This window comes from Urtica dioica, chromosome 1, assembly GCF_054948205.1.
Source record: "Urtica dioica subsp. dioica isolate 48M chromosome 1, U.dioica_male_clone48M_v1_H2, whole genome shotgun sequence".
Lineage (NCBI taxonomy): Eukaryota > Viridiplantae > Streptophyta > Magnoliopsida > Rosales > Urticaceae > Urtica > Urtica dioica.
This window is the reverse complement of record NC_142756.1, coordinates 1,279,753-1,296,022: the sequence shown is the minus strand read 5'-3', so window position 1 is coordinate 1,296,022 and position 16,270 is coordinate 1,279,753. Positions and strand designations below refer to the sequence as shown.

Sequence of the window (16,270 nt, the reverse complement as noted above, 5' to 3'; positions counted from 1 at the left end):
AGGGTGGTTTGGCTAAATAGCCGATTTAAAGTTGAGAATCTATAAAATAGTCAAAGTTTTTCTAAGATTAAGAGAATAGTCAAAATGTGCAATAATCAAGTTTCAAAAACAAAATTAATCTTAAGATTAAAATTTTTTAAAGTGATAAATTGTTTATAATAATTGTCAAATTTTTATTATTGGTATCAAAAAATAATTGATAATGTAACTTTGACTACTTTGTTAAAAATTCGAAATTTTGACTATTTTATTAATCAATTAATTTCAAATAACTATTTTATACAATTTTCTCTATAAAAAAATTATGGCACTCTTGACAAGTGATTCTCGAAACTTTAAAAAAGTTATTTATCATTTTGTGAGAAATCTAAATTGATTTTTAGCCGGGAATTTTTTGTGTCGACTCTAAACAACGAAGAACCAAAACTCAACTTTTTGGCTAAAGATGGAAGAGATAAAACTTTTAATATAAAGTCAATTAAGAAAATAGATAATTTAAATGACATTGCTAAATAATTAACGTTTAGTAAATGTTATATACATAGCCACTTTCAGACCAAAATATAAAGTAAATAGTCATTTTCATATACTAAACGTTGACTATATATCTAAGATTTATGTTTGAAAGTGACTATTTATCCAATATTTTCTAAACGTTTGCTATTTAACACTGTCAAACGTTTAAGTTGACTATTTTTTCTAATTTTCTGTTTAATATCCTCTAATCAAACATTAATATCTGATGAAAATATATTGTATGTAAATGATCATTCCAATAAGATTGTGTGGAAGATAAGTAATTACCGATATAAGATGAGCTTATATTGCTATTAATCGTGATATAGAAGCAAATAACTGAGAGGAAGTTTACGAATCTAAGTCTGACCGTAACTTCATTAATTTATTGTGGTAAATACAATCAAATATTTTTGCCTAGTCGTTGATATTAATATTATCATCTACTTTTAAGTTACAAAGTGAGCAAAATTATTCATAACCACCGTTGGACGTCAAAAAAAAAAAATATATTCATCATCATCATAAATAACTATATATATATATATGTCATTATACACCTATAATCAAACTCATTTTTTTTAATATCCCTAATCAAACATTACTTGGCCATATTCATAACATCTATATTGATAATATGGCGATAGATTATCCGGGGTAGTAATGAACATTTATATTAAAATGATTTTAATTGACATTCATGCGTAGGTTTCTCTTCTTGCAAGAAATATTTGGGTGGCTATAAATAGTGTATGGAGATCATGCTTTCGTGGTTCCTTGGCCATCATGAATAACCCATACATTCATACCATTTTTGACTTTATTCTTCTTATGCCTTCTCAGCTTTCGAATGGACCAAAAATAGTTAAAAGGTTTATTTGGACTTTCAATCACATGTACGGTCAAAAATTACACCAAGCAAAAATGAATTTCGCCTCGCAGGGAAAAACAAAATTAAACGTTAAATCTCACGTGTAACTAAATTAAAAATCTCTCAGTAAAAAGTTACATATATCTGAAAAAGTGGAAAAATCTTAATTAAAGGAAAACAACAAAATCTGACATATTAGTTCAAATTTCTCGAAGGGAAAAATGGAATAATGAATCAAAGAAGAAAAAAAAAAACAAATGATTGGCCGTTCTTTTTTAATATATAAATAAGGAAAGTGGCGCGAAATTCGATGACAATTCTGGACTTCTACGCGATTTATCTTCTTCTTCGTTCCTTCTGAATTCTGATACATATACAAATATCCAAATCAATAAAACTTGGAATCTTTTCGGAAGACTATTATTCGTCTATCGAACCACAACAAAGAGCTTCGCTTGTTTCATATACAGCTAATCCGTGTAAGCCTCTCTCTTTTTCATTCCCTTGAATTTACGATTTGTTTGCTCTTTATTTTGGGCTTTTCTATAGACGGTTTGGTCTCATGTAATATCTTTACTGATTCTGATATTACTGTTTCTAAGAAGATTATATATATATATATATATATAGCTCGAGGTTTCACGTAAACATTTTGTCAAACAGAAGAGAGTGTAAATGACAACTTGCATACCCGCCGGCACCGGAAAACTTCTAAGAGCACCGTCGAATTGCTCAAGACGAGACCAAGGCGGTTGCCGATTTTCCTCCGGCGTCAATCTCAGCTCTCTACGCAGGTCGAGCGGGGTTTCCAAGCTCCAGAGCCGAAATCGCCCCCAATTTCCGGCCAGAGCGTTCAGGTCGTCGCTGCCGTGCTCGATCGACGACGACGACGGTCCGACGAGGCGGTTCGACTTCACGGTGATCGGAAGCGGAATCGCCGGGCTCCGATACGCTCTCGAGGTCGCGAAGCACGGTTCGGTGGCGGTGGTGACGAAATCGGAGCCTCACGAGAGCAACACCAAGTACGCCCAGGGCGGCGTCAGCGCCGTGCTCTCTCCGTCGGACTCCGTCGAGAGCCACGTCAGAGACACCATCGTCGCCGGAGCTCACCTCTGTGACGAGGAAACCGTCAGGGTATGTGATTTTGCTTAACATGATAATAAGACAGTTCAAAAGACCTAACAAAAACTTATGAATATCATCTAAACTGTTAATCTTGTTGCTCAATTAGTTCGAGATGAAATCCTTTACACACTTAAACATGGTATAGGACTCCAAAACCTTTAGAGTTTGTTTGGAACCCGGAAAATGTGAAAGAAAAAAAAAGTTGAGAAGTCGTGGTGTTTTTCTAGCTTTGTTTGAATTGAGAAAAAATAAGAGAGGTATTTGATTTTCACCGGTCGGAATCCGGAAAATGTGAGAGGAAAAAAAAGAGAGAATTCGGGTTCCAAACAGACCCTTAGAAGAAAATACTTCATTAGTAAGACGTAGAAGGTCGTGCGCTTGATACTAATTGTATCAGAGCCCAAAAACCTCAAATCTGTATCTCATCCGAAATTGAGGAAACATTGGCAATAACAACAATCCGAAAACCTGAATACAATGTATGTGCAAAACAATAAAACGGGCTGCGAAGCAGATCAACCGCTAACTCTATCAGTTCACAGATTCGCGGTTTCTTAGGATGTCTTTTTTGTTTGTAGGTTTCTTAACATAGTATCAGAGTTAAAAAAAAATGGTAGTTTGAGATGGAATCCCGTAGTACTTGACAATTGTATCAGAGCACGAAAACCTTAAACCAGTTTCTCATCCGAAAACCCAAATACAATAAGTCTGTGGAAAACAATAAAACTGGCTGCGAAGCAGATCAACCGGTAACTCTATCAGTTCACAAATTTGCAGTTTCTTAGGATGTATTTTGTTTGTTTCTTTTGTTACTTGACAATTGTATCAGAGTCCGAAAATCTCAAACCAATATTTCAGGAAACACTGGCAAAACAACAACAAATGAAACGCGGTGCAAATACAAATTCAAGTTACTTGACTTTTTTTTTTTTTTTTTTTTTTTTTGCAGGTTGTTTGTACGGAGGGGCCGGAGAGAATCAAGGAACTGATAGCGATGGGGGCTTCGTTCGACCACGGGGAAGATGGGAATCTCCACCTGGCAAGAGAAGGAGGGCATTCCCACCGGAGGATTGTCCACGCGGCGGACATGACCGGCCGAGAGATCGAGCGCGCTCTTTTGGAGGCAGTCGACAAAGACCCGAACATCTTCGTCTTCGAACACCATTTCGCCATCGATCTCCTCACATTGCAGGACGGCTCTGATACTGTCTGTGTCGGCGTCGACGCCTTGAACACTGAGACACTAGAGGTAACCCCCAAAATAACCACACACACACAAAAAAAAAAAAAAAAAAAAAAAAAAAAAAAGACTTTCTTGAATGTAAATGATGTTGTAAACATTTTGTGGATTATTTCTGTGATGTGTTTGTGTTTTTTTTTTGTTTTGTAGGTGACTCGTTTTCTGTCGAAGGTGACATTATTGGCCTCTGGTGGGGCTGGGCATATATATCCTACGACTACCAACCCTCCGGTACTGCATAGGATCTCGTTATTTTTTTTTTCTTTATTTTTTTGAGGGAAGGATCTCATTCTTGTTAAGTCTTCTGTTTTGATGATCAATGAACTTTGATAGTTCTCGTGACATCAGTGATCAGTCTTGACATGTCTTGGTAGGTGGCGACTGGCGATGGAATAGCCATGGCTCATCGAGCTCAGGCTGTGATCTCAAACATGGAGTGAGTCTCGAATGCTAGAATCTCTTCGAAATATGAACGGATTTCTTTCTTTTCAGCACCGAGCTTATTTTAATTTTTCTATCAAGCTTAAAATCTGCTTACCACTGAGCTATCTTCTCACGCTTTTTCTTTCGTCATGACTCAAATCTGCTTTTTACTGAGCTATCTCCCCTAGTATGAAACTATGAAAGGTTTTTTTTCCTTTCTTTTATGGAATGCAATTATTATGCTAATCACCGAAGGATTATCTAGATATATAGCCATATGAAAACTCAAGTTAGCCACAAAATTTTATTAACAAATGCAAAAAGACATTAATAGCTGTAAATATTTATTAATGATTGTAATTAACCATCAGACTCTAAAGGGCATAAATGTAATTCTAAAAAACGTCCAAACAATACCACATCACCAAAATGATTATTTACTTAAAATTTACAAAAGATCAGTTATTTACTCAATTAATTGCTTTTTGTTTTTCTTTTTCTCGAATAGATTTGTGCAGTTCCACCCGACGGCTTTGGCGGAGGAAGCCCTTCCGGTGAAAGCCGCGGAGGAGCGAGAAAACGCGTTCCTGATAACGGAGGCGGTCCGGGGCGAGGGGGGCCTGCTGTACAACCTGTCGATGGAGCGGTTCATGCCGTCGTACGACCGGCGCGCCGAGCTGGCCCCCCGCGACGTGGTGGCCCGCAGCATCGACGACCAGCTCAAGTCCCGCGGCGACCCCCACGTCCTCCTCGACATCACCCGCCTCGGGGCCCGCGAGATCCTCTCCCGCTTCCCCAACATCGCCGCCGAGTGCCTCTCCCGCGGCCTCGACATCACCCGGGACCCCATCCCCGTGGTCCCCGCCGCCCACTACGTCTGCGGCGGGGTCCGCTCCGGCCTCCACGGCGACACCGACCTCCGCGGCCTCTTCGTCGCCGGCGAGGCCGCCTGCTCCGGCCTCCACGGCGCCAACCGCCTCGCCAGCAACTCCCTCCTCGAGGCCCTCGTCTTCGCCAGGCGGGCGGTCCCGCCCTCGATCCGCCACGTCAGCGCCGCCGCCGCGGGCCTCTCTCCGGGCCGCCCCCGGCCCGCGGTGGGGCCCGCGGGGCCGGCGGCGGCGGAGCTGACGCGGCGGGCGAGGAGGGAGCTCCAGGCGGTGATGTGGGAGAAAGTGGGGATCGTGCGGTCCACGGCGAGGCTCGAGGAGGCCGAGAGGAGGGTCGCGGAGCTCGAGGGGCGGTGGGAGGCGGGGATGGCCCGCCTCGGGTGGGGCCCGGGGAGCGTGGGAGTCGAGGCGTGCGAGATGAGGAACTTATTCTGCGTCGCGGGGCTCGTCGTAAGGAGCGCGCTGGCGAGGCGGGAGAGCCGCGGCTTGCACTACACCACGGATTTTCCTCATCTCGTCGAGAGCATGAGGCTTCCGACGGTCATCTTTCCCTCCAAGAAAGAGAAGATCGCTTGGAGCTCAAGGCAGATACACAAGCAGCCTATTTCATCTTGAAGAATAGTGGTGTGCCTTTTCCTTTCTCCTATAATGATTATGAAGATTTTAGTTAGGTGATTCATGATTGCATTGGAGTCTTACAACGTATTTATTTGTGCCTTGTTTTCTTCTTTAATAAGCAAGGAATTTTTTTTTCTTCTTTAGATTGTGAGGTTTGTTTTCTGATCTTTTGATACATACACACTAATAAATAATAAATATGATGTCCCTGCCTACCAATAAGTCAAACTCCCTAAATAAAATCAACTTTAGAATTCTAATATAATAGTGTAGTGTACCCAAAAAAAAAAGGGACGACTAATTTACCATCATTAAATAAGATACGCCATCTCGCCATTTTCCCATTTAAATTTAAAACGAATTTCAAACGATAGTAAGAAAAAAAAATTTGCATAATGTCATAATTAAATTAATCAAAATTCTTCCAAAATATTCGATATTCAAACGAGTGTCAAATAAACTAATGAGTTCTTATAGTTGATTGCTACAAACATAAAATTATGTTGACAATATGACAACAAAGCTTTAATTATATAATAAACGTAATTTTATTAATAAAAAATTTACAGTGAAAAACATGTGGTAAATTAAGCAAATAAGTATTTTATATATACTTTCATTTTAAAATTGTTTGTTATATTTGAGTCATTTACATTTACATTTACATGTGCTTGCGTGTGCAACTAAAAAATAATATTAATCGAAAAAAATAAATACAAATGCACGAAAATAATAGATATCCCATCATTAATTTGTTTTTTTTTTTAATAAATAATTTAAAGAAAAATAAAAAAAGGCTAAACCCGTTGGGCCATATTTGGGGTCCATAACAGGCCGAGGCCCAAAAGTCTTCCCATATCCGAGCTCTTTTAAACAAACAGTTCAAACCATAGATTTGATCTAAAATCACATTCATCGCCGGAGAAGAAGACGACGACGACCGCGAATCTGAGCTTGAGCGACCGGGCAATCTCTCTCATCAACGGTGAGTTAAAAAAATTATTGATTAGGATTGGCAATCAGGATCCGGAGATCTCCAAGCTATATATTTATATTTATATTTATATATGTGTGTGTGTGTGTGTGGATGCGTGTGTAAATATATATAGATGATGGTTCAAGAGTGATTAGGGAATGTGCTAGAAGAATAAGAAGGTCTTGAGAGATAATCAATGAATTCAGTTACAATGGAGGCAGCGAATAGTTGTTTAGAGTGGGTGACTTTAGTTCTCAACGTCCCTTCTGCTCGAGCTGTTGTTTTCGGAATTCATATCAGCGGTAATATCTCCAGAATTCCGATGAATGATTCAGATTTATTTATATTTTGCTGCTACTATACGCTTCGCTCCTCATTGTTCTGATTTTTTTTTTTTTTTTTTTTTTTTTTTTTGGGAATTCTTTCTGTTTTGAAGGGCATTTATTTATAGAAATCATTCTAGCAGTGGTCATTCTTTTCATGGTTTTTTCAAAAAGTTATAGGCCTCCGAAGCGACCTTTAAACACTCAGGTAAAGTTACGTTACAAATTACAATCCTCTTTCTTGGGGTTTTGATAACAAGCTTGTTGGATTTTTATTCTGTTCATGGATTTCTCTGATTACAGGAAATAGATGAGTTATGCGAGGAGTGGAACCCGGAACCTCTTATTGCTCCGATCACCGAAGATATGCTGTTTGAACCCCCGGTTTTGGAAAGGTGAAGTTAGTTCAATAATTTCGTGTTATCTTATTATAAATTCGCGTCTCAAGTCTCTTTCTAAGTTTTCTTTGAATGGATTCCTATTTCCGAGGGCTTATCCTCATGAGTTGAATTTTACTCAGTGCTGCAGGACCGCACACAATTATCAATGGCAAAGAAGTTGTGAATTTCGCTTCGGCAAATTATCTTGGTTTGATTGGATGTGAAACATTGCTTGTAAGGATTTTCAGTTTCTATGAAATCCCTTCCTGTAAAATCATTTATTGCTAAATTAGTGGTTTAATAGTAATGTTTCGTCTCAGGAATCATGTACCTCTGCACTACAAAAGTACGGCGTTGGTTCTTGTGGCCCTCGTGGGTTCTATGGAACGATTGGTATGTCAGAAGTTTTCTTTACAAATTCGGCTTTTGATAATAGTTGTGATTTTGATTTTAATTTTGATTTTTTTTTCCCTTTTTCTTTTCCCTTTTCTCTTTTGTAAACTAGATGTCCACCTTGATTGTGAGGCAAGAATCGCAGAGTTTTTGGGAACCCCTGATTCAATTCTGTATTCTTATGGGCTTTCTACCATGTTTAGTGCAATTCCAGCATTTGCTAAAAAGGGAGACATAATCGTTGCGTGAGTATACGAGTTATTTAATATGCTTTTATAGTGCTATACTGCCCTGTTACAATATCCAACCACGTGTGTGTGGTGCCAATAAATAAAATTAGTATTCTACATTAAAGCATCCAATATCTGTTTCAGCGACGAGGGTGTCCACTGGGGTATACAAAACGGGCTATACCTTTCTCGGAGCACAATTATATACTTCAAACACAATGATATGGAGTCTTTGAGGAATACTTTGAAGAAAATAACTGCACAGAATCGCCGTATTAATCAAGTGCGGCGTTATATTGTGGTTGAAGCTGTCTACCAGGTAGCTATTGACTTGTGTGCATGTAGTCTCTTACATATTTGTGTAATGTTGAAGTATAACAAAAAGAGGTAAACATATCGAAAGAGATTCTCTAAAACTAGTCTATAACTCGTTTGATTGTGAATTTTGTAGAACTCTGGGCAAGTAGCCCCTTTAAACGAGATCATTGCATTGAAGGAGGAATATCGATTTCGTGTTTTATTGGATGAGAGCAACTCGTTTGGGGTACTAGGAAAAACCGGACGAGGTCTCACAGAGAAGTTTGGAGTTCCGGTATTCAATTGTTTTTTGTTTGACTCTTCTCATATAATATGGACATCCGAAAAACGATCAAGATTGTGATGTGATGCGTACCGGACTTTCAGGTTGAAAAGTTGGATATTATCACAGCTTCAATGGGACATGCTTTGGCGACAGAGGGAGGTTTTTGCACTGGAAGTGCTAGAGTCATTGATCACCAGGTATGGTAATAGTCATTCGCTCACAAAATCTCATATTTGATGGCATCGGAAGTTTCATGAAACTACACACTTTGATATCATACTAAAGCAAAATACAAAAGAAGGGATTACAATGACTTTTTTTTTTTTTTTTTGTACTTCCGAGTTGTTTGTGTTCTCCCTTAAGGAATTGCTATCCTCTCATACAATTTGCATCTTTTCTACCATAATGCTTTCTACATATTAACGAATGTAACCTCTATGTATTCTTTATTTAATACCCCAAAATATGAGACCCTTATCAAGAAAAGGGGACTAAATTTTTTTATTAGGAAAATTAGAAAATTTAGTGAAAGATCTATCCATAATTACAATAAAGGTAATTGCAGTCTCTGTAAACACAGAGCCCGGAAAGTAACACTTGCAAACTTGTTTGTTTTTGGTAAACACACCATAAATAAACATGTAATACATTCCAATTGCCAATATCTTACTCATTGTCTTCTTCTGGGCAGCGGTTGAGTAGTTCTGGATATGTATTTTCTGCCTCGTTGCCGCCGTACCTTGCCAGTGCTGCCATCACGGCGATCAATATCTTGGAGGCACAGCCTCAACTCATAACCGAGCTCAAGAATAACATTGCCTTCTTATGGGAAGGTTTGTTCTGATTCCTACTTACCGATAATCCAGTTTTCTATGTCTCTTCGCATTGTTTAAGCCTATCTTGGCAGTTGAGAGATATCTCATCCTGGGGCTGATGATAGGGAAAATATCATTTATATACCTTAAATTTACCTCCCTCTAGTTAATCATTTACTACTTCAAAAACCCCGTGTTTATGCATTTTTTTTCGGAAATGCCAAAATACCCCTGCTCATCAAAACTGCTGGAGAGAGGTTTGTGATAGTGTAAAACTGAGGGGATTATGTTAGACCCAGAATGGTAAAGTAGTCATTGTTTATTTAAATTTGAATTTATTTAATTATATTTTAGTATCAATAAGTCAATATGTGGGTCATTAGAGTTATGACAAGAGATATTAAGTTATATTATTTTCTTTAGGAGTAGAGTGGTGTGATTAGAGAGATTGGTTCACCTCTTTATTGTGTACTGAGTTCATCAATGAAATTAGTCATTAGGTTAATACCAAAAATACATCATTGATATTTTCCCTTGAATAGTGTTAGGAGAGTGCTCAGTTTGCTTCTTCGAATTTGGGCATTTTCATTGGATTGTATCGAATAGCATACAAGCCCGGTTGTTTACTAATACATTCATGAAACTGAAATCACAGAATTAAACGGCGTACCGGGGCTTTCAATAACCAGCCATCAAGAATCGCCAATCGTTTTCCTTAAGTTGACCAAGTCAACCGGCTCGCCAAAACATGACCTCCAGATCCTCCAAAAGATCGCCGATCGCGTAAGTAAATAAAATGACACGACAAGTTCATAGGCTCTCTTCTTTCACCCGTTCGTAATGTCTATACAAACCTCGAAACTCGTCTCTCTTCAGGTATTGAGCGAAGATTCCGTCCATATCGTGACTTCCAAGAGATCAACGCTTGATAAATGCCCATTGCCCGTCGGATTAAGATTATTTGTGTCGGCTGGCCATTCAGAGTCCGATCTTCTTAAATTAGCCGGAGCATTGCAAAGGGTCGCTGGACTGGTGCTGAACGGTAATGACTAGGTCTCTGCAACGACTTGATATGTGATGATAGATTGATTCTTCCATGAAAATCGAGTCTTCTTCTTCTTCTTCTTCAAATATAGGCCTACACTGTTTGAAAACATTTTGGTTAAAAAAAAAATTGATCTAGGCTTTTAGAAGGAAAAGTCTCGTTCTCGTTGGTAATTTACAATGCCTCCTTCGTGAGTTTCGCAATTTTTTTTTTCTAATGATCCTTAAAAAAGTACAGCGATTAACATAATTTTCATTGTTAAGAAACTATTTGTGAACCTCGATTGCTGTAATTTTATTTAGATCGGTTAATTTATTTAAGTTGAGATTTACTGAGAATTTTCTAATGTAGCCTTGTTACTGTGTGCATTTTGCCTTCTGATTGCACTTGATTTGGCGTGGTTTCTGACATTTTGAAGAGAGAGTGTAATTGTCAGTTGTCATAAAAGTGAAAAAAAAACTCTTATTGGATAATGGGAAATTACTTGCAATTAGTCGTAGTTTTAGAATGATCCCATTTTGTTAAGACTGACTTTTTTTTTAATATTAAGAGTACCTACAAGTAATTATAAATTTAGAAAGATTTATCACAATTGCAGAGATGTTTACGTCCTCATTCTCCCACATAACTATAACTATAGCGGTTTACCGTGTTTAGGGGTACATCTTTTAATTAAGCGAAAAATGGAAAAATATTAAACTCATTTAATCCCCGACTTTAAATTTGCAATGAAAGAGACCCATGAACAGAGTAATTATAATCATTTAAAAAAAATAAAGATATAAAGTGTCCGAGCCGAGCTATTGCTCACCGGAAAGTGACTCCTTCACAATGACAATCTTATTTGGGACCCCAAAAATTTAATGTTCAACTTAAAAATTGACGTAACACAATCGAGGACAACTCGAGAGATCGGTCATTCAATATTGTTTGACTGATTCGAAGATATGAAATGAATTCATTGAATAGACATACACATTAAAGAAACTAAAGCACTTCAATAAACACACTTTTATCTCAAAACATAATGCGATCTCAATAATATTGATTGTACTCGATTCGCTCTTAGATCAGTCTCAAAAGTCAAAAGTCTTCACAATATTTTCATAGATTTAAAAAAATGAATTATAAAATGCGAAAAAACGGGGCAGCCTTCTTGAAGTTAATTAGTTGGAATTTTCCTTAAAAAAAATTAGTTGGAATTTTTTTATCCCACTTGGCGACTTATTCAAGATTCGTGCTCGGCGAGAAAAAAATATATTTCACTAGACTCGGAAAAGCTCGCTAGACGTCAAAAACTTGCTAAACATTATATGGACACTCGGGAAAGCTCGTTAGACGTCAAAAACTTGCTAAACCTTATTTGTATTACCGTCTCGTGAGCACATCGGTGATTACCGTGTCGTGAGCACATCGGTTTGAGCTAGCCAAAATTTAATATTTCGACATACCTGAAAAAAAAAAAAAAAAAAAAAGAACTTATCTAGGCCTCCGAAACTTGTCAAACCATATTTCAGCTAAGATGTCGTTATCGTGTTGCTTTGAGTTTTGATAGTTACATTACTAAAATAAAAACTTTTAACAATGCTTAGTGAAAAAAGTGTCGGTAGTAGCTTAAAAATCACAAATCTGCCGTTTTAAACATAGCAAATATAAATGCAATCAGCTACCAAGTTTCAAGTCCTTAAGATATTCTATTTCAAGTCTTTCGATCATAAAATGAATGGATGCAATAAGCAAAGTTTTTGGCTCTTCAAATCAAGTTATATATATATATATATATATATATATATATTCTTTTGCCAAGTATTTAATATATATACTAATATACACTAAAAATATAATTAGTCTCCCGTGATCTTTTTTTCCGACCTTGCCAGTGTATACAATATTCTTGTAACGGTTGAATATAATTAATTTTTTGTTCTTTTGGTCCCTACCATTATTATATTACATCATTGTATGCATCGTTGGAGGCTGAAGTTTTCTTCATCCCCACGGTATTCAATATGTCGGTGGAACAAAGAACAATCTTCTCATATTCTTACTACACTACAACACTTTAAGCCATGCCAAATCAACGGGAAAAAAAGGAAAAAGAAAGAAAAAAATAAGATACTACACCACACTCAATTTATTTTGTCTGTTTCATAGAAAATCGGAATCCACGTTAAGAAATTAATAAAATCTTCAAACTTTTACACAACAAAACACCACGAGAGCGTGATTGTGACAGGCAATAATATATAATTATTATTACTATTACTATTATGTAATCAATTTCTATATTTGTGTCCGCTTTTTAACGTAACGCCACTGATCTTGACTTTAAAAAAAAAAAAAAAAAAAAAGGTGTCACGATTGTCCAACTGTCAAATGATCCAGACCAAGCCATATAATGCAACAATATTATTCATGTAACTGAGCGAGAGACTAATAAAGAGCAAATCAATAACTTTCATTTTTAAATTTTTTTTTTTTTTTGTTACAATGAATGATCATGTTCTTGCACTAGGCCTCCTCTGCTGCGGGGCTCTTCTAGTTTCTGCCACGTGGGTCCCACAAACGGAGGCTCACGGCGGCGATCGGAGCCGGAGGTGCAAGTTTCCGGCGATATACAACTTCGGGGACTCGAACTCCGACACGGGAGGAATGTCGGCGGCCATGTACGAAGTCAACGCTCCGAACGGAGAGACCTTCTTCGGAAGACCTTCCGGGAGAAGCTGCGACGGTCGTCTTCTCATTGACTTCATTGGTACGTAATAAATATATGATTAAGGTTTTGACTTTGGTTTTGAGTTTTTTTTAAGGGTTTTTTTTTTTTTTTTTTTTTTTTGTGGTAGCTGAGAGATTGAAGTTGCCGTATTTGAGTCCGTACTTGGATTCGCTGGGGACTGATTTCAGGCACGGAGCGAATTTTGCGGCGAGCGGGTCGTCGATTAGGCCCGGCGGTTACGGCCCGTTTCACCTTGGGATTCAGATCAACCAATTCTTGAGGCTCAAGTCATACGTTACACACCTCCAAAGTCAACGCAATTCACTCACTAGTATAAGTTCTCTCACTACATGATCGTTCCATGCTTATTTTTTTTAAAATCTCAAATTTATTGATTTTGTGGCGTTCTAATTTTATATTCAACAATTAAACAACTTAAATGCATGTTTTCATAAGAAAAGATGTTGGAGCTAAATACTAAATTGAAATCAATAAATTTGTAGAATAATTAAAATTGGGTAATTTAGCAAAATAGCCAACTTAAACGTTGAGAATTGCTAAATAGCCAAGGTTTGGTAAATATTAGGTAAATAACCATTTTTATATATTTACAAATGTAAATATCAAGTAAATAGCCACTGTCATATTAAGCCACATCATCATTTATGGCTATTTACATAATATTTACCAAACTTTGGCTATTTAGCAATATCAAACGTTTAAGTTGGCTATTTTTCTAATTTTTTTATTAAAATTTGTCTAAAATTAACAAAAATAGTTTAAGTTTTTTAAAAATTCGAAAAATGTTAGACACATAAATTTATTGACCGTGTATGTAATTAAAACCTCTCCGCACGGGGGAAAAGACCTCCCCTCAAATTTTTAAAATTTTAAATTTGATCTACTAGCAAAATAGCTAACTTAAACGTTGAGAATTGCTAAATAGTCAATATTTGATAAATATTAGGTAAATAGTCAATTATTTAAAAACGTAAATATTAAGTAAATAGCCACTGACATATTAAGCCACCTCATCATTTATGGCTATTTACCTAATATTTACTAAATATTGGCTATTTAGCAATATCAAACGTTTAAGTTGGCTATTTTTCTAATTTTTTGTTTTAATTTTTAGTTAAAAAGATCTCAACCATTTTTACTCGGGCTGAAATGAAATCCTGGCTCCGCTACTATATATCCATACGTGGTAGTGCAAAATTTTGATTATTTCGTGATAAAAACTTATAACTAGTTATTTTACTTTTACTAAAAATTAATAACCATGACTATTTTCCAAATTAATTAATTTTGAATTGCTATTTTATATATTTTTATCTTGTACTTTAGAGTTTATAATATAATGTATATTTGTTTATATAATTAATAAACTACTTAATGAATCTCATTAAAATTTTATTATATGATCAAAGTTTACAAGGTTTAATATTAAGTATACTATTTGGCCAAAAAAAAACCAGGGAAGCTTCCAAGGCCAAAGGACTTCTCAAACGCTCTATACACATTTGACATTGGGCATAATGATATTGCCTCTGGGCTTCAATACACATCGGAACAGGAAGTTATGGCTTCTTTTCCCTTCATTCTCGGCAATCTATCCGAAGCCATACATGTACGTATTTGAGCTAAAAGAGCACCCAAACAAACTTTAGTTATATGCCTAAAAGATACTTCTTATAATGGCTTTTTTTTTTTTTTCCATTGTTGCAGAATCTATACAACGAAGGGGCGAGATTTTTTTGGATTCAGAGCACGGGACCGATCGGTTGTTTGCCTTACAACGTCATTTATTACCAACAGAAACCGCTCAACCTCGACAAGTACGGCTGCGTTGAGCCTCATAACGTGTTGGCTCGCGAATTCAACAGACGGCTCAAGAAGATTGTTTCGGAGCTGAGACGAAAACGCCGCCTCGGCGTGTTTGTCTATGTAGATCTCTACAAGGCGAAATACGGGTTGATCAGCCACGCCAGAGCTCTCGGTACGAGCTCTGTTTCCTAGTCTTTGATTGTGATTGTGAAAATTCATAGAGTCCTGAAATGAGTAACCCATGATCTTAACAAACCCCGTTTCGTATGGCTCGTTCTGAGCCATCATGAAGATTCATGGAGTTCTCATATGAGTAACATATGATCTTGTATAATCTTTTTTCGATATGCGAAAAATTAGCCAAATAAGTCACCGAAAGTCTAAGACTTGCTAGATAGCCAACCTTTCGTAATTTTTTTGTAAATAGCCACTTAAATTTATTTACGGCACTCAAAAAGACAAAAATATCCAAAAACATTTCCGTCTTGGGTTTTTTTTGTCTTTTTGAGTGCCGTAAATAAGTTGATGCGGCTATTTATAGAAAATTTACAAAATGCTGGCTATTATACAAAACGCTATAAGTAAAATGACTATATAGCTAAAATACCCTTTATTTTGGCTCACTCGTCTTGAACAAGTTCCCTTTTTTTGTTTTTTTTTGTGATATCATGCGAAAAGATTCATGTATTTTCCTCTCGAAACAAATCGCGTGATCATTTTACCATGATGTGTTTGTGTATATTTGGGTAGGATTTGATGATCCGATGGAGTTTTGTTGCGGGAGCTATTACGGGTACCACGTCAATTGTGGTCAAAAGGCAAAGGTGAACGGGACTATTTACGGAAATCCGTGCAAAAACCCGTCGAACCACATAAGTTGGGACGGCGTTCACTACTCTCAAGCCGCGAATCTACTCATATCGAGGCAAGTCATCAACGGCTCGCTCTCTGACCCACCTCTTTCCCTTGACAACGCTTGCCATTACAAATAAAACACACATTTTTGTCCTTTTTTTTTATTAGAAAAAAGAATAAAGTTTGGCATTTCATTCCTGAAGATGGAGTGTTCATGTTTTTAGTAGGCCCGTTTTGCTTCAAGTTAGTCATATTTTAATCCTGGTTATGTTTCAGTCTGTCAGTTTTTTAAGATTCTCTGAATCTGGTTGATATTCTTTATCAAAGCAAGTACATTTAGGGATATTATATGAAACGAAACACAAGGACAAAAAAAACATCGTGGGACCAAGTTCAAAGGCATTCTATTCTGTTTTTTTTTTTAAATGCTAAAATCAAGAACTCAAT

The 16,270-nt window shown here is 37.0% G+C and overlaps 3 protein-coding genes across 5 annotated transcripts; all 3 read left to right on the top strand.

Moving 5' to 3' along the window:
- The first annotated feature begins 1,624 nt into the window (after positions 1–1,624).
- Positions 1,625–5,886, top strand: AO (L-aspartate oxidase). Its single transcript, XM_089630617.1, has 6 exons — positions 1,625–1,866; positions 2,051–2,521; positions 3,462–3,761; positions 3,903–3,983; positions 4,127–4,188; positions 4,684–5,886. Exons 2-6 carry the CDS (start codon positions 2,063–2,065, stop codon positions 5,675–5,677), a joined length of 1,896 nt encoding a protein of 631 aa, XP_089486743.1. The 5' UTR covers positions 1,625–1,866; positions 2,051–2,062; the 3' UTR covers positions 5,678–5,886.
- Positions 5,887–6,543: 657 nt separating this feature from the next.
- On the top strand, positions 6,544–10,793 carry LCB1 (long-chain base1). Of its 3 annotated transcripts, none has more exons than XM_089613733.1 (13): positions 6,544–6,665; positions 6,790–6,958; positions 7,093–7,187; positions 7,283–7,374; positions 7,500–7,593; positions 7,680–7,752; positions 7,865–7,997; positions 8,127–8,301; positions 8,434–8,574; positions 8,667–8,762; positions 9,257–9,398; positions 10,036–10,163; positions 10,257–10,793. In XM_089613733.1, the coding sequence occupies exons 2-13, from the start codon at positions 6,853–6,855 to the stop codon at positions 10,431–10,433; spliced, it is 1,452 nt and encodes a 483-aa protein (XP_089469859.1). In that variant the 5' UTR covers positions 6,544–6,665; positions 6,790–6,852; the 3' UTR covers positions 10,434–10,793. The 3 variants fall into 3 exon arrangements, with proteins under 3 accessions (XP_089469859.1, XP_089469935.1, XP_089470011.1); XM_089613809.1 differs by having other exon boundaries at positions 6,566–6,665; positions 6,812–6,958; XM_089613885.1 differs by lacking the exon at positions 6,544–6,665 and having other exon boundaries at positions 6,798–6,958; positions 7,508–7,593.
- Positions 10,794–12,878: 2,085 nt separating this feature from the next.
- Positions 12,879–16,017, top strand: LOC149406088 (GDSL-like Lipase/Acylhydrolase superfamily protein). Its single transcript, XM_089625393.1, has 5 exons — positions 12,879–13,180; positions 13,269–13,472; positions 14,620–14,771; positions 14,870–15,140; positions 15,719–16,017. Exons 1-5 carry the CDS (start codon positions 12,916–12,918, stop codon positions 15,958–15,960), a joined length of 1,134 nt encoding a protein of 377 aa, XP_089481519.1. The 5' UTR covers positions 12,879–12,915; the 3' UTR covers positions 15,961–16,017.
- The last annotated feature ends 253 nt before the right edge of the window (positions 16,018–16,270 follow it).